At 40.4% G+C, this 18,208-nt stretch overlaps 1 protein-coding gene across 1 annotated transcript; it reads right to left on the bottom strand.

Moving 5' to 3' along the window:
• Positions 1–17,700, bottom strand: LOC137352332 (regulator of G-protein signaling 7-binding protein-like). Its single transcript, XM_068017619.1, has 6 exons — positions 17,487–17,700; positions 17,031–17,197; positions 12,050–12,180; positions 7,859–8,018; positions 5,319–5,389; positions 1–540 (listed from the first exon to the last, which is right to left on the bottom strand). Exons 1-6 carry the CDS (start codon positions 17,517–17,519, stop codon positions 455–457), a joined length of 648 nt encoding a protein of 215 aa, XP_067873720.1. The 5' UTR covers positions 17,520–17,700; the 3' UTR covers positions 1–454.
• Between the last annotated feature and the right edge of the window lie 508 nt (positions 17,701–18,208).

Here is an 18,208-nt window from a genome sequence, read left to right as displayed (position 1 = left end):
TTTATAGCTTCCTGCAGCTTCTTAACACAAAATAAATTTATTTAACTACACCCCCATCAACCTTTATTGGTCTGTATAACAGGTTTATTATTCAGGTTTAGTCCTCACTCATTAAATGAATGCTTTAACATTTCTTGTCAAACATAAGGGAGGGGGTTTTTTTTGTAAAAAAACAGCAAGGCACAAAAGAAGCTAGCACGGCATTAAATAGCAGTATTATAGCATTTTAACAATCAAATAAGTGCCTGAGAATGCTGGTAAGATATAACATTTCTATATCAATAACTTTTCTACACATATTAAAATTGCTAAAGCAGTTTCTTTGATATTGCACTTGGTTTGCTGAATGTTTCATCATCAAATATATTCAACAAATTTAAAGATCTGCTATATGAGTCCAGTTATCCTAAACTATGACATTATTATTTAGAATTAATGGGTAGAACAAATGATTTCATTTCTTTATACAACATAGTCCGCACTTCCTCCTCTTCCGAATTTTTGGATGTGTGGGAGATGGCGTCAACAAGCAGGTTTCATCTGTGAAAAATACAGAATAAAGAGTAAATCTTGGTTTTACCAAGAATTTAAAAAGTAATTAAGCACCAGTGCAACAACAACTTAGAGTGCCTTTAAAGTAATAAAACCTCCCAAGGTGCTTCACAGGAGAATTATAAAACAAAGTACACACTGAGCCACATAAGATCATCGGTTAGATGATCAAAAGCTCCATCAAACAGGTAGGTTTTAAGGAGTGTCTTAAAGGAGGAAAATGAGGCGGAGATGTTTAGGGAGGTATTCCAGAGCTTGGGCCTCAGGAGGCTGAAGGCACAGCCACCAAGTGTTTTTAGTAAGCCATCCAAAAAAACTTTCAGATAATTGACCAGATGTATGACTGAGTGGATTTGTGCACATATCTGATTCAAAAACATGTTCCCAGCCTACAGCTTTAACTGTATAAATGAAGGATGAAACACCTCCAAGTTATTAGTTCATCTCCTCTTGGATAATAGGATTCTGGAATACTCTATGTCTGGACAGCATTCCTGTTATGGAAAAATCAATTTGATGCTTCAATGCATTGCGTCATTAGGTGGTAGGATCTTAGGAACTGATTTTGGGTTACTCTTGTGCATTTCCTAATAGTTGCCTTGCACCAGGCAGCATTGCAGAGTCATGGGACCATGTAGGCTGCAAACAGTACAGAAACTGAAACTAGTGTAGTGCCCCATTGCCATAAACTTGATGCTTACTAATTTCAGTTCTTTCCAGGCCATTTTATTTCCATCATGGAGACTGCAGTATTGCTGCTGTGTGGTATTAAAAAGAATAACTTGTTTTATTGGGTCAAAATTGTCTTTGTTGTATTATTTGTGGCAAATCATGACGCCAATTAGTAATATTTAGCAGTATTGCCTACGTGTTTAGATGGGATAAAATAGTGTTTCTTTTTCCTCCCCTTCCCTCCCCACCAAACATTGGGAATATTCATATGGATTGAGTAAGAACCTGCAGCCCTCAAATGGATTGACTCCCACTTAACAAGCACAAAGGAATCGGTCAAGATAGTCATCAACCACTTCCCCACCCATTTAATGACCGTAATTAGCTCAGGGCTAATATGCATAATGCATGTCAGAGAAATAGTCATTCCAAGCCCTTTCCAGATTGATAGCTTCAGGCATATTAAGAAAGGGAGCTGCACAACTCAGCCAATACAACACTGCCATCTAGAGGTGCTGTGCAGGAACCTATGTGACCATTTGCTTTGTTGACATTGCCTCCTTGCCTTTAGCTCCAATGCTGCAGTCAACACCCTAAACAATTCACTTTAGCACTCCCAACCTGGCCCCACAATTTGGTTATACTCCAGCTTTCTGAGCTGCATAACATAACTAAGTCTTCTATCTGGTTAACAGCACAATCTCATGTTTGGACAATGCAGCCTGTTGTGCTAAATAAAAGCTTACAAATTTTTAGCATTGCTGCTTCATATAACTATATGGTGTAGGTTTTGTTTACATAGAATCATACAGCACAGAAGGAGACTATTTGTGTCTGTGCCAGCTCTTTGAAGGAACTATCCAATTAGTCGCACTCCCCTGCTCTTTGTCCATAGCCCTCAATCTTTCCTTTTCAATTATATATCCAACTCTCCCTTTGAAAGTTACTATTGAATCTGCTTGGGCCACCTTTTCAGAACAATCCCTGCCTCTCTAGTCTCCCCAAATAACTGAAGTTTTTCATCCCAGGTACCATTCTGGTAACTTTCTTCCACTCTTGAAAAATATCTACATACAAAACCATGTAGACTTTTTTTTTAAAGGAATAGTGATCTAACAAAGAGAAAGGTTACTTCTAAATTACAAGTATTGTGTGATGTAATATGCTAATGGTTAATTATGCCTGTATTGTACACTAGGGATAGATTGTACTGAAGTGTAGGAAGTAGTTGGATATTGTAATTCCGCTCCACAGACTCAAATTTAGAAAAATAATATATTTTGCCTAACCAATGATGGTAATTAGCATTTCACTGCTTGTGTTTTAAAGTTTACATGTGGAATAGATTTTTGAAAACCTTTTGAGAAAAAAGCAGAAGAAAATTAAAAGTTGTAAACATCACTGACTTTTATACAGTTGTTACTTTTGCCCAGCATACTGTCCCTCTTTGCTATATCACTCAGAAATTATGGGCAGAGTTTTCTGCAGGCAACAGATGTCCCGACGCCGAGCCAAGAAGGCAAGGGGAGCTCTGCCTCAGCTGTTCAGGTAACCCCGGCTGTATTTAATGGTGCTCGGGTAATCAACTGAACAACACTGGGGTTCTATCCCTTTAAGGATGGGGATCCTGCATCCCAGAACTGGCCAATAAGAGGGCTGGTAGCTCAGCAGCACCACTGGGAGTAGTGGCCATTGCTCAGATGGTAGGTAAGCCCAGGGCAAGGAGCAGCCTGGGAGCCCTGGGCTGGAGGTGAGTGGGGTGGGCTAGCCAGGGCCAGTCAGGCAGGCCCTAGGTTGGGGGGTTTGGGCTGTTGAACGCAGGGTGGCCTTTGCCACTGTGGCCTTCCGTGGGCCACAGATTGCCCACAGAGGAGGCCCCTTGCTACCCAACCAGCCACAAGGAGGCCACCTGGATTTACTGGGTGGCCTCCCCATGTGACGGAGGCTGTCCTTGCCTGCCATGGACTTAATCAAGGGAGTGGGAAGACAATGAGCACTCCAGCCCCATCACCCCCACCACCCTTTCCCTCCTGATTCAACGTCCACCCCCCGCCTCCCAGATCACTCCTTAGGGGGAATTAAATTCCGCCGGATGTATTTTGGTGCTATAACATTGTATTGCTGAGTCCTGACGTATGTTGTTTGTTTGGATTCAAAAACATAAGCATCTTCAAAGTATACGCACAAGTGGTACCCATTGAATAGAGCTGTTGCTTCCCAACCCACTTTTCATTCAAATCGCTTAACATTAGCCATTTTAAGCAGATATATTTATGCAGATTACTTCATATCAATGGAAAAAAGTAAAATTTACATTTTAATTGAACGGCATTTCATTAAAAATTGCCAAGATAGTTTTATGCTCATCAAGGCTAGATGTATTACTGCTGTAAGATGTAACACTTCTACATCTTTTGCACCCAGAGTCAGCAACAAGTATTCCCAAATGGGTCATAGAACAACCAGATACAGAGTAAAACTCCTTACTCTCAGTCTATATGAAACATTATTGGGATATCCGGAGTGGTCAGTAAAGTCTCAATTACATCCAGCAGAAGCTACCTTGTCAGTTTTTGTTTTGGCAGCCCATTCCCTAGAGTCCTTTCAAATCCTGCTCACTAGGTCTTTGGGATCTCACTTCCCAGCTCTATCATTCTCGTGCTGTTTCTTGCCGTTTCAAGCATAGCAGCTGTGATGCCATCAGAAGTAAAGGTAGGTGGGAAAGACTGCTGCATAGGCAGAGGTGAGAAAGTGAAGGAGATAAAAATGAGGGATGAAAGAAACAAAAGTGGAGGAGAAATTTAAGTGAGATGAATATATGGAGGAAAGTGGAAAAAGTGAGAGATGCAAGTAGAGGTGTGGGGAGAGAGAAAGGGGGAGCGGAAGGATTAAAAAAGTGGAAGGAAAACCAAAATAGAAGAGTTTATCATTGCATCAGAATTTTTTTTGATATTGTTGAGGATATGTGAATCAGAATCCCTGATTTACATTCAGATAAAATGTTGATGCACTCCTGGGAACATACTCTCCTGCACTTTTTTCTCTCTCTCCTCATTCACTTTTATTACACCTCCTCCATTCCTGTTTTTCCCACTCTTAGACCCATCCTCACAGCCACATTGCCCTAACTTCCAAAACAGAGAGTCAGATGCTCTGCTTTTTCATTGTGAAAAATGTGTTTTATTGGCATATCACCACAAAAAATAGCACATTAATAAGCTAGCAAATGCAGAAATGTTCATGAATCTCATGACCTCAGGATTCTTTCATGGACACTCTGGGTGCCGAAGAGCCCAGTTCAAAAATCTTTACCCTATTACACCATTGTGGTTTTCCCATTTCCCACATCAATCGTCCTTATACCCAAATAGTGTCAAATTATTTTTTGTTTTGTGTTGTGAATCTGCAACCCCTATGTACCAGGTTGAGATTCCCAAATAATGTTTCATTTTAGACCACCACAATGAGATGCAACTTGATCATTAGATTAAAACTCAGAGTCCCAAAGGTCTTGTAATCCACTGTGCCACCTAATTCATGTATTCTGTCTTTCTAAAGCTGCTGTTACAATCTGATCACTATTAAGATTTATGCTTTTAAATGAATGTAAGCATTTCAAGGTTATATGTTTAGTTTAGAGATACAGCACTGAAACAGGCCCTTCGGCCCACCGAGTCTGTGCCGGCCATCAACCACCCATTTTTACTAATCCTACACTAATTCCATATTCCTACCACATCCCCACCTGTCCCTATATTTCCCTGCCACCTACCTATACTAGGGGCAATTGCTAATGGCCAATTTACCTATCAACCTGCAAGTCTTTGGCTTGTGGGAGGAAACTGGAGCACCCGGAGGAAACCCACGCAGACACAGGGAGAACTTGCAAACTCCACACAGGCAGTACCCAGAATTGAACCTGGGTCGCTGGAGCTGTGAGGCTGCGGTGTTAACCACTGCGCCGCCCCTTTGTCTCTGCGTAGATCTGTTTAATGTCATGTAAATATAAATTTGAACATACTCCTCCAGAGGAACTTTTCAAACATGCAGTAGTTTTTTACATATGCTTACACTTAAATATGTCAAATACATACCTTGTATTTTAAGATATTGTGGTATGGATTCCCTGAGATTTCTCAGAAGGTACCTCATTTCCTGAATGTCACTGAAATAACAAATATAAGAAAGTGCTTAAATGCTTGTTAAAGTGTTTTTTTAATACATTGCTCGCAAGTTATGTGCTCTTTACTACTGGCGAGGTACTGTGTTTGAGTGGGTGTCTGATTACTATTAAACCCATAATAAACAGTTAAATTAATTATGAAACAGTTAAATAATTTGGACATATGAATTAGAATTCCTGTTTTCACTCAGGTAGTTCCATTCATAGCATATTTACGATTACAACCATAAAGTAGGATGTTGAAGGTATCAATAGTCAAAGATAAAACTAGTGTGCTGATTAAATTGAACTCAACAAAGCACAATGATTGTAAAGGCAGATACCAGCTTTTAATACACACACACACACACACACACACACACACACACACAATTAATTCCTAAAGGGCTATTTGTTACACACTCATTCTACACTAGGGAAACCTAACACAGATTGGCTGAATATAATGTCACATGTCTACGCATGTACTCAACCTCCCTGCACCTCATCAATTTAAGCTCCCTGCCCCAACTCAGTTTGACCTTTCTGTCTTTACTCTCGCAACTGCTCCCAATAACATAACACAAAGGAAGGTGCCTCATCTTCCTCCTGCCCATCTACAGTCCTCTGATCTCAATATTGACTTCAATAACTTCAGACATTAGCTGCTCCCATAACTTTCTTGTGAGAATCTTCCATTCCCTTTCTTGTCCTAACTGAGAGTTTTGATGATGGGTTCATCCAAAAGGTTCACCTAGTGCTATTTCCAGCATTCTTTTTGATTTTTACTATCTCTAGACCAGAGTTAAGGTTTCCTTTTTTATTCGTTCGGGGGATGTGGGCGTTGCTGGCTAGGCCCAGCATTTATTGCCCAGCCTTATTGCCCTTGACAAGATGGTGGTGAGCTACCTTCTTGAACCGCTGCAGTCCTTGGGGTGTAGGGACACCAACAGTGCTGTTAGGGAGTTCCAGAATTTTGACCCAGCAACAGTGAAGGAATGGTGATATAATTCCAAGTCAGGATGGTGTGTGGCTTGGAGAGGAACTTGCAGGTGGTGGTGTTCCCATTCATTTGTTCCCTTGTCCTTCTAGGTGGCAGAGGTCGTGGGTTTGGAAGGTACTGTTGAAGTAGCCTTGATGAGTTGCTGCAGTGCATCTTGTAGATGGTACACACTGCTGCCACTGTCCGTCGGTGGTGGAGGGACTGAATGTTGAAGGTGGTATTTGGGGTGCCAATCAATCAGGCTGCTTTGTCTTGGATGGTGTCGAGCTTCTAGAGTCTTGTTGGAGCTGCACCCATCCCGACAAGTGGAGAGCATTCCATCACACTCCTGTCTTGCGCCTTGTAGATGGTGGACAGGCATTGGGGAGTCAGGAGGTGAGTTACTTGCTGCAGAATTCCCAGCCTCTGATCTGCTCTTGTAGCCACAGTGTTTATGTGGCTACTCCAGTTAAGTTTCTGGTCCATGGTGACCCTCAGGGTGTTGATAGTGGGGGATTCAGTGATGGTAATGCCATTGAACGTCAAGGGGAGATAGTTAGATTCTCTCTTGTTTGAGATGGTTATTGCCTGGCACTTATGTGGCATGAATATTACTTGCCACTTATCAGCCCAAGCCTGGATATTGTCCAGGTCTTGCTGCATATGGACACGGGCTGCTTCAGTATTTGAGGAGTTGCGAATGGTGCTGAACATTGTGCAATCATCAGCGAACATCCCCTTTTCTGACCTTATGATTGAGGGTAAGTCATTGATGAAGCAGCTGAAGATGGTTAGGCCTAGGACACTTCCCTGAGGAACTCCTGTAGTAATGTCCTGGAGCTGAGATGATTGACCTACAACAACCACAACCATCTTCCCTTGTGCTAGGTATGACTCCAACCAGCGAGAGTTCTCCTCCTGATTCCCATTGACTTCAGTTTTGCTAGGACTCCTTGATGCCATGCTTAGTCAAATGCTGTCTTGATGTCCAGGGCAGTCACGCTCACCTCACCTGGAATTCAGCTCTTCTGTCCATGTTTCGACCGAGGCTGTAATGAGGTCAGGAGCTGAGTGACCCTAGCAGAACCCAAACTGAGTGTCAGTGAGCAGGTTATTGCTGAGCAAATGCCGCTTGATAGCACAGTAGATGACCCCTTCTATCACTTTGCTGATGATCGGGAGTAGACTGATAGGGCGGTAATTGGCCACGTCAGATTTGTCCTGCTTTTTGTGCACAGGACACACCTGGGCAATTCTCCACATTGCCAGGTAGATGCCAGTGTTGTAGCTGTACTGGAACAGCTTGGCTAGGGGCACGGCTAGTTCTGGAGCACAAGATCTCAGTACTATTACCGGAATGTTGTCAGGGCCCATAGCCTTTGCAGTATCCTTACTTAACTGTCCTCATCTCCTGTATAAATCATCATTAATATTGCTCGATATACAAAATATTGTAACATCTTTGCAAAACCAAAGCTCAAACTGTTTACCTTTCTGTGGATTCAATTTCCAGTGCCGTATCTATGTGACATGCCAATAAGTCCAGCTCTTGTGAAGACGATGAGCAAGTGACATCTTCTAGAAATGGGGCCTGTGAATGTTCCTCCTCTTTTTCATATGGGATTCCAGGAGCAGGACAAATAATTTGTTCTGAAGTGGAAAGACACTTTAAGAATTACAGGTTTCAAAAAAATCTAGTAGTATTTTTTAACATTTATGGAAATATTTGAGATGTTTTTCAAACCATTTTTCAATTAATTTCTTTTATTCATTTTGCCTTTCTTTTCCATTAACCATGTCTATTTATTCACTATATCTAACTGTATTTTTCCTAGAGATAATTTGTTGTGTATGTGTGCGCGTGCATACACAGTCATATGTCTGAATGTGTGAAGCTGTACGTATTGCTCTATCATTGTTTCCAAAAACATCAATAGATCTGTTCAGTCATTTCACCTTTTCCCAATCCTGGGTGAGATGATTTATGGCAGTGGTCAAAGTGTAATTTCTTAAGGGATAATGATCCCCTTCATACCTGAGCTCACCCTGCAACTTTTGACTCTGCTTGCAAACTTTTTAGGATTTAGTAAGTACTTGGTCATACTCACATAAGGTAACCTATTAATTTTTCAATAAATATATTTGTGTATACATCTAAGATTTTAAATGGAATTAATTTAAAACTGACATATACATTAAGGGCCACAACCTCTGACTCTTTCTTGTCTCATTTAAGGTGTTCTTTTATTCATGCCTTTCCCACGCTAGATTTTCTCTTTATCCTGGTATCATTATCTAGATGTGCTCTTGTTTTCCAAAATAATGTGCTTTACCAACTTAAAATAATTCCTTTCAGCCCTGTCCATTTTCACATCATGCCCTATTTTATCCCCTCCATTCTCTTCTGGTTCAGTAATTCAGGGCCCAAAAGGGACCAATAGCTGCTGCAAACTGCAGTATTTAGGAAATAGTGTTTTTGTTTCACAAAGGTCATATAATCTTTTCCAACATATAGGCAGATTTTTGTTCTAAATATATCCCAAAGACCCTCGAGCTGTATGTTTCTCAGGATTATCCCTTACTCCTCTCTATTCCTTCTTGGCTTTAGTTATGAATCCTGAATCTTTTCATCCCATTTAATTCCCATTTATGCCATTCATTGGCCATGTCTGATTTGAGTTGTTGCCTTTCTGTGAGGTGTTTGCTCCAAGCCTGCATTTTTATGTTGAATTTTTTCCCCCCCCTCTCAACCAATCCACTAACATTGCCAGCTTCAGATGACTCAAATAATAAATTACACACAGTTAGGTACTGTTCATTTATGAATTTGGACTATTATTGCAGACTGCAGCATTTTACTCATTTTATATAGTTGTGAATGCCGGGTGAATACCTATTCCTGTGGATCACTGATTCATGTTAAGGATGCCCATTTTTGTGCAACTGGGCATTCTCTACATGTGTCACAACTGTGAGTAAGCCATATATGATTACATTAGAAATGGAGTTCTCGATATACAGAAAATCCAAATAGCCTCTCCCACAAAAATAAATCCATACTCCCTTCAAAATAAAAAAAATACAAGTCCTCATATACAACATGTCCAAGGTCCACATACACCAAATATCCTTGGATACCTCAACTTTAACCGCAGCTCTTTAAAGTTTCCAGGCTTGGATTCCTGGCTGATTCCTGACTGGTGCAAAAAGGTTGCTCCCTCATTGGTCTAAATCTACCAGTCAGCGCAGCCTTTTCCAGTTCTCCAAACCTGTGGCAGTTAGAGCTGAAGCCTGAGTCACCTTTCCACTAACTGGGTAATTAGGTGCTCTTTCCTATTCATTGTAAAGAAATGACATTGGAGCAGGTATACAAATGGCTGCAGCATACCCAAAAGGCTAACTTTACCCCAAGACAATAAGACCAATTCTAATAATTACAGTAAGAAATTTATTGCAGTGTTTTCTCCTTTGCAAGTTAACCTTATTCAATCCAGTATTGAAGCATTTTGTTTTCTCATTTCACCGCAGTGAGCCTCACTCTCAAAATATTACTTTCTTGCTCCAACTCATTTTGTAAATGAATTTCTCTTTGTTTCCTGTACCACAAAAAACTCTGCAACTTGACCTGTGTTATGATCTTTGCCTGGCCTCTTGCCAATAACACCCCTTAACTGATAATTTTTTTTTAAAACTAGTAAATACCTTCCAGTAACACAAAAACTAAAAAATGGTGTCCTTGGTGCACTCTCCTTTGACCTCTCTACTGGTCTCAGCCAGGTGATTCAATCTCCGCCTGGAGACAATGTCCAATAACATCTTTCATTAACTAGATTCCCAATCACCTCCAGGAATTCAACTAAACACCAATTGGCAAGCATGTACACCAACTTTTCTGCATTGAAGCAAGCTGTGATTGGTATCTGGAAAAGGATATTAAGGAGAAGACTTGGCTATGCAGCATAACTAATCCTAAAGTACTCAAGTATAATGTAATTACGTGGAACTTGCATATTCATGATCTTATCGCAGCACTTATGTAGGGGGCCATCAGGACCAAGTGATTAGCATCATTCTATTTCTGCTCTTTGTCAATGGCACTGGAAGTAATATTTGTTGTTGACAAAATCCTCCGCAGATTGGGTAACTCTCCATTTTGAGGTGAGCTGTGATTAAATCATTTGAAGTAAACATAAACACAGTTGGAGGGTGGACAGATAAATCATTGCTACCTTCAATAGTAAAAGCAAGTTCAAGGAAATAGTTGGGCTCGATGCTTGAGTGTAAACTATCCACCAAAGCACACTTGAGTCTTTTTAGTCACCAAGATTCAGTTAGATGGCTTTGGAATCATGTCTGAATAACATTAAAACTAACAAATAGTGGAAATGTTTGGAAAAACTAGTAAAAGAATGGGTTCAATTCAAATTGGCAACATTGGTGCTCTAGAAAGTTTATATCCATTCAGTGATGAATACTATATTTAGCATGTTGCAGAGAAAACCTGTCGTCTTCATTTGGATGTGATCTAGTCCAAAGCCATGTGAACCTTAAATTTTGCAGAGATGGCCTTACAACTCCATATCAAAACTCAGACTGTGGAACTGCAGCAAGATGTGGCTGAAATGACAGTCAGCTGTGACCAAAGCAGCACTACAAGAGTCCTGCCAGAAACACGACAACTGCACCTCATTAATCTGTATAAATCTAAAATGTTGGCATGATATTGAGATCGTGAGGCTTTACACTGTATTTTCCTTGTGTCTGAAACTTCTCAGTTGTTTTTGTGCTCCCACCAGCCACCAGGGTCAAATTCATGAAATATCTTTATAGCCATCACCTCACCCACTGTCCACCTTTCTGTTTCTTGTTATGCCCTTTCATGCACCCAAAATAAATATCATCTCCTGAACCAAATTTCACTCAAGATACTAAGTTCTAGGTGTAAAATTATTTCCATTTACTGTCAAATAAAGTATCGTAGTTATGGTTATCTTTAAGATGAAATATTGCTTAATATTTTGGTTAACTATTTTAATTGGTAGTAATTTAAAATTAAATTTCTTCCCATGTTGCAATAACTTGTTAAATCAGAATAGTTTAGTGAATGTAAATAAATTTTTTGATAGTGAACTGAAAGTATTGGTACAGTAACCCTAACTGCTGCTAGCTGTCCGGCACCTTATGAACAAGCTCGGTTCTTTACACTGTGATGCTGTGTAAAACTTTGCAAACTGATTTAGCAACATCTAATGGCAGATTCTGCACTGACTTTTTATCAAGACTGCTGCAATCAGATTAAATCCAATCCCTATTGAGACTAATTTCTTCCTTGGACCTGTAGAGGGTTCCACTGTAGGAATGTCAGAGGGGATCCAAAGCTTCTATAATGTTTTCACTATTCACTCCTTTAAAGCTAAGCTGTGTTGTGATATCTTGTTCATGTCAGCATAGAGACCACAACAAAACAAATACACAGTCAGTTGCTCTCCTTATCCCAAGGTGCAATGATATAGTTAGTTCAGACTATCACATTTTTCTAGCATATAAAAGTCTCTGTTTCAAACAGCAGTTAAATATTTTTCTGTATGTATTCAGTTCTTCACAATCAATTTCCAAATTATTAAAAAAAGGCATTACATCAAATTTCCTAATTGTAAGAATATCAGTAAATTCAAAAATACCTGTTTTTCGAAGTTGAAAAGATTCCATTAAGGATGCTGATTTAAGCATTTCAGTTATAAACATCTCCAGACACCCATAGAACAGTACATGAAGCCTGCAGATACCAGGCTGCAAATCTTCATCTTCAAGGCTACAGAAATACCAGCACAAAAAAAAAATCTGCAACTATTAAATCAAAAATGCATTCTTTGAATGTTTTCATCATGCTTTTTCCTTAATGGTTCTCAAATTATGTATTGTACATAAATATTAATTGCTAAAACAAATGCAGAAATGTAATTTTTTTTCACGGTGTTTGAACATATATTCGCTATTAGCACAGGCAGCAGCTGCTTCCTTTTGATTTGCAGCACAAAAGGCAGGGGGGTATTTTAATGTGGACCCAAAATAGATGCAAATGGAGCATGGTGTCTCCGGCACTTGTCCCGTGCCATGGTCTGGAGGCCTAAGCCATTTTCAGGTTTGGGTCTCTGTGGAATCAAGTTGATGAGCCGTGAGCATCAAATAGGTTCTCTGCTGAAACATGCCAATTTTGGAATGATTAAAATTGTCTGACTTCTAGATGCAGCAGGTCAGGCCTGTTGGTGGGGGGTTTAGGGAGGGATGTGGGGGGCAAGATTGGGTCAAGATTTCTTTGGGACTGGGAGGAGCATGTGAATGCTCTGCCCATTTGTACACACAAATTGCAATCTGGGTTTTACAATCAACATAGGACTCTGATTATACAGATGTAAACAGCCTCTCATGTTGTGGATGGAAGTGCTTGCCGGCCATTTAAAAGGCAACCTAAAAATTGAATCAGATGGGCCTGAAGCATCAGCCTTTTCTTGGCCAGTTGCTTGTTTTTCAGGCAAGAATCAAATGCCCAAGAGTTGAAAATTGCCCCTGTGTATTTTGTATATTTTTATTGTGGATCACTTCAATATATTCAATTTCTGGGTCATCTAAAAGGTTGTTTTTTTTGTTTTTCACATTGGAGAAAATAAGTGAAAATCTATTGCTTGTGATTTTGTTTTTACATGATTTAAATGTGGAAAAAGCACAAGTGAGATGTGAGCATGGATTAGGATAGGAACCTTTACATATGTTTTTTTTTTATTCGTTCGTGGGATGTGGGCATCGCCGGCTAGGTCAGCATTTATTGCCCATCCCTAATTGCCCTTGAACTGAGTGGCTTGCTAGGCCATTTCAGAGGGCATTTAAGAGTCAACCACATTGCTGTGGGTCTGGAGTCACATATAGGCCAGACCAGGTAAGGATGGTAGATTTCCTTCCCTAAGGGCATTAGTGAACCAAATGGGTTTTTACCACAATTGACAATGGTTTCATGGTCACCATTAGACTAGCTTTTAATTCCAGATTTTTTATTAATTGAATTCAAATTTCACTATCTGCCATGGTGGGATTCGAACCCATGTCCCCAAAGCATTAGCCTGAGCCTCTGGATTATTCGTCCAGTGACATTACCACTACTTTAAAATTTTAAGTGGAAACTAAGTAGGATAGTGACTTCATTGTGTCATCAGATCGTTGGTGTAAAGTGCAGCTTTGTTGAAGTTCAAGGATGGCAACAGAAATATAAAATTGAGACGTGACAGTAACAAATGAGGTCCTCAGCAATCATTTACTTTATTCCTGCGATTAGCCCAAGATAGTGAGAAAAGTCATATGTTGCAATTATAAAGAGTCATCGGGTCTATCACCCTGATCCAGAAGCATCCTGACCCTGTTAGAGTACTACATTAATAAATCACTTACTGTCACACGTGTGCCACATACAGCGCTGACATACATGCACTGAACCACTGGATGAGTATGACCTTCGACAAACACCACTTTCTTTGACTATTATCTAATAGTGTGTCATTAAGTATTCAAATGGGACCAAAAAAGGAGGAGCTTTTTACATATTAAAAAAACTTCTGCAGAGTTCCTTTATTTCCTAAAACCACTTTTGTCAGGGTAACTGAAATACACTTTGAGTACAAGCAATTTCCTTTAAGATGGTCGTGCGGCTGTGAGACTGGCTGTGAAGCTCACAGGAGTCAGGAGAGAGTAATGATACATCACAAAGGTCCACAGGTTTAATATCTTCCTGCTACTATACAATAACGCAAATCAATGTCTCCTGTTTATAGTATTGCTCTCTAATCATCACCCCGTAACAATGAACTGAGTGTGTACTCCACCCCCAAAAAGAACATTGACGGCCAATGACATACCATTGTGCATGCTGGGCATTTAGCACCACCAGTATTGACAGTGTAAATACTAATCTGGGCTTTCATCCATAACTGCACTAGTTTAAAAACTTTTTTTGTGGAATTGACCAACTCCACAATATCCATCTCATTGACCATGAATTCAGTCTTTGCACCCCAGCACCTATTCCTTTAGGTGGTGTCTAGTGTCTATTTCTCCACCTTGCAGTGTGCTCAGAGACACACTTTCATGTGAGCGCTATATAAATATAAGCCACTGTTTTAAAAAGGAAATATTTCAGCTCTTGTTTAGAAGGCATTATTTTTTCAGACTATTTTAAATTTAAATGAAAAATATGGTTTTAATATTGCAGGGTTTGCCAGCTTTCATTGTAACACTGGTGGGACAAAAGTTTACCATCATGTTTCAGTTGCGTTTATTACTTTCTTTCTTTTTTTTTATTTAGAGATACAGCACTGAAACAGGCCCTTCAGGCCACCGAGTCTGTGCTGACCATTAACCACCCATTTATACTAATCCCATATTCCTACCATATCCTCACATGTCCCTATATTCCCCTACCACCTACCTATACTAGGGGCAATTTATAATGGCCAATTTACCCATCAACCTGCAAGTCTTTTGGCTGTGGGAGGAAACTGGAGCACCCGGAGGAAACCCACACGGTCACAGGGAGAACTTGCAAACTCCACACAGGCAGTACCCAGAATTGAACCCAGGTCGTTGGAGCTGTGAGGCTGCGGTGCTAACCACTGCACCACTGTGCCGCCCTTTTCATATTCTAACATGTTAGCTAATTAACAAGTTAACACCTCCACACATCCCTGTAACAGCTATTTATTTGTAATATCCCTTTGTTGTTGCACATCTTTCCCGAATTGGCTGCTCAGTAAATCTAAATAGCTAAGCAAATGACATTGTACAATAAGTGCAATTCCCAGTTTTTGAAGGTGTAATACGTCTTCCCAGAAAAACGAAAATCTGCTCTGCATTCTTGAGCCTGTCCATGAATTAAAGAGGCTTGTTTTTAAGTCATAATTTGTATCAAAATAGAATGATGTGTAATATTGGCTATATGTGTTAGAAATAAATATTTTGAGCATATAAAATCTATTTGATGGAATTTTATTGAAATAAGCTACCCTGATTTTTAAAAATACTTCCAAATTTAGAGTGATTCATGTTTATTTGTCAATTTTTATACTTTTTACTTTATTTTCTGAAGATCTTGCTTCAGAATAAATAGCATGTTGAGTGCTTAAAAAAATAAAACTACATCTCTATCCTGGGAATGCTGCAGTGTTCCAGCGAACATCAATGCAAGCTTGAGGAACAGCATCTCTCTTACCGATTAGGCACGCTACAGCCTACTGGACTGAAGACTGAGTTCAATAATTTCAGAGCATAACTGGCCCCCTTTTTTATTTTTATTTATTTGTTTCATCATTCAGGTTTTTTCACCATGTGCCTGCCCACTGTTTTATTTCATGTTTGTGCTTTTAGCTAGGGCTTTCATTATTCTGTCATTTAATACCCTCTCTGCACTAACGCTTTGTCTTTCACCACACTCGCTTTGCCTTTGTCCCATGACCTCCTTGTCAGTTATTCTCTGTGACCCTCTGTCCTATCAACACCTTCTCTTTTGTTCTTTTTTGCCCCACCTCTGTTTTATTTGCTTAAAACTTATTACATTCCTAACCTTTGCCAGTTCTGATGAAAGGTCACTGACCTGAAACATTAACTCTGCTGCTCTCTCCACACATGCTGCCAGACCTGCTAAGTATTTCCAGCACTTTTTGCTTTTATCCCACACAAAGTACTGTTCCGAATACTTATGAAATTATGGGATAATCGACTATTTACAGATGGTGATTTCAGCAAGATCTGTAGTGTATAGAGATTAGCACTGTCTCAGTGATGGAGAGAGTCATTTGTCTGTCATGACTGCAGCGATGTTAGCAAGATAGAGTCCAGCGGGAGAGAATGGGCTTTGAATATTGCGTCTGATGTGACTTGTAGGGAGGTGTGCTGAATAATGCTGCCTGTAATCAATTGAGGCAATTCTCACAAACAATTAATGAAGAATTTATGCTAAAATCACTAATACGCGGGTGAACGAGGGCGACAATACATTTGGTAGTAAATATAATTCAATTACAAATTCCACAGCAATCAAGAGTCGAAATCACCTCCCGTTTATTCAGTTAATATAATCCAATGTATGGTTCCTGTATGTGACAGTACAGTACTATACTTGGGGAAGCTGTCGGCCTGGTGTGCGTAACTAAAGAACCTTTCCTGTGCCTAGAAAACAGAAGTCTGACTGATTAGTTATCCTGTTCAAACAATGTGGCAAAAATAAAAATGTTTTCCCACCGGCTAAAACTTCAGACAACAAGAACCTAGTAATCCATTTCAACCTGAAATCTTGACTGTGTCCCCGTCTCCTGGAGAGAGGCTTCTCTATTGATTGACTAAGAACCTAATGGCCTGTTTAAAACGCCACATTTATCCTCCTCGAGTGTTGCGCGTCAAGCACTGATTCGATGAGGCTGTCACCTCAAACGTGTTATACTGGACCTTGCCCTCTCAGAGTGATCAAAGCAAACCAATGGCTTGCAATTTCGTGTACATTGCAATAAGGAAATGACTCAGCCTGTATAGTGTTGGACATACAAGGAGAATGCAGCCGCTGCCTCTGCTGAAGGTCTTGGTGATAAGACTGCTGCCGCTCTGTTAGGCTGGCACTGTGCTTACCTGTACAGAGGCGAACAGACCTGCTCAGATTTTTTGGCCAGCGCTTTGCAGCTGGACCTGACGCTTCTAATCTCCTTGCGGACGGCTGCAGAGTCACAGGAGCTGTTTCCAATGGCGATGACCAGTTCCCGAAAGAGTGCTACCTGAATATTGAGCTCCTGTATTACCTGCGGGGGGGAGGAGGGGGGAAGAGGATGTAACAGTTAACCGAAAGAGTAACAATACAAAATAAAGATATTCCCGGTCGCTGTCGGATCCCAAACTCCCGAGTTAGGGAATGGGGGGCGGTTATTTTATAAATCCGTTGAATTCATCAACATTTGACGCTCCCTAATATTTTATTTTTAAGGGGAGGGGGTTTGAACTATTCCAATATACTGAATAAGCCCTAATGATCTACTATGTTGTCATACAGTTCGATGAGATTAAGCAAAGGCAGTAACAAGATCAACCTACCAGGTTACATTCTTCGATTTGTCCTTTTGTCATATTACCCCGCTTCTCCCCGCCGCTGCTCTCTCATTCCAACGCTTACAACCAGAACACAAAGCCGTTCCCTCTCGCTTCTCGTTCCGCATCCATTCAGCCGGCGGACGCGCTAACTCTTTTGTTTGTGTGTGTGTGTGATGGAAATCCAAATTCGTGTCAAATGCCTTGCGTTTACCCGGTGTAATGAGGCGCACACATCGCGCAGGAAGAGTACAACACTCCTCTTGGCTACAATGTGATCACATTACACTGGATACTGGGAAAGATGGACCCAGTCCGGGTGAATTACCTGTAGCTGGTATCTCTCAGTGTAAATCTCAGGCCAGCAAACAGCCACTGTTTGTCACCGACGGTGCAACTCTAATGGGACATTCGCCTGTAGTGGAAAACAAATCAATTCCCCCCTGATATCCTCACATTCCTGCGACCTACCAAATGCTGCACTGAAAACATCTGGAAACTGGCTCCCTAATCACGTCGCATAATTTAAGTTTCATCATTTCTTTGATAGAATGTTTCCTAATACAACGCTGGTGGGGAAGAGAGATCAATCTACACAGCCAATCTAAACTTCTGTGATAGCCTAGATGTTTCAGAGATTCTATGTTGAGAGATTATAAAATAAATGACAACATAGAGCATCCACCGCCTCCCAATTCTCACCCCCTCCCCACCCTTTCCATAGCCCT

The sequence above is a fragment of the Heterodontus francisci genome, chromosome 38 (genome assembly GCF_036365525.1).
Source record: "Heterodontus francisci isolate sHetFra1 chromosome 38, sHetFra1.hap1, whole genome shotgun sequence".
Taxonomy (NCBI): Eukaryota; Metazoa; Chordata; class Chondrichthyes; order Heterodontiformes; family Heterodontidae; genus Heterodontus; species Heterodontus francisci.
Note: the sequence above shows the minus strand (reverse complement) of the source record. Positions and strands in the feature narration are given on the sequence as shown.

What these genes read in the sequence shown, in the direction of transcription:
- LOC137352332 (XM_068017619.1), bottom strand. Translation starts at nt 17,519, where the DNA reads ATGACAAAAGGACAAATCGAAGAATGTAACCTG. An exon ending in TTTTCAACTTCGAAAAACAG is followed by an intron (nt 8,019 to 12,049) that starts GTATTTTTGAAT and finishes TTTCCACTTCAG; the next exon opens with AACAAATTATTTGTCCTGCT. An exon ending in GAAATTGAATCCACAGAAAG is followed by an intron (nt 5,390 to 7,858) that starts GTAAACAGTTTG and finishes TTGTTATTTCAG; the next exon opens with TGACATTCAGGAAATGAGGT.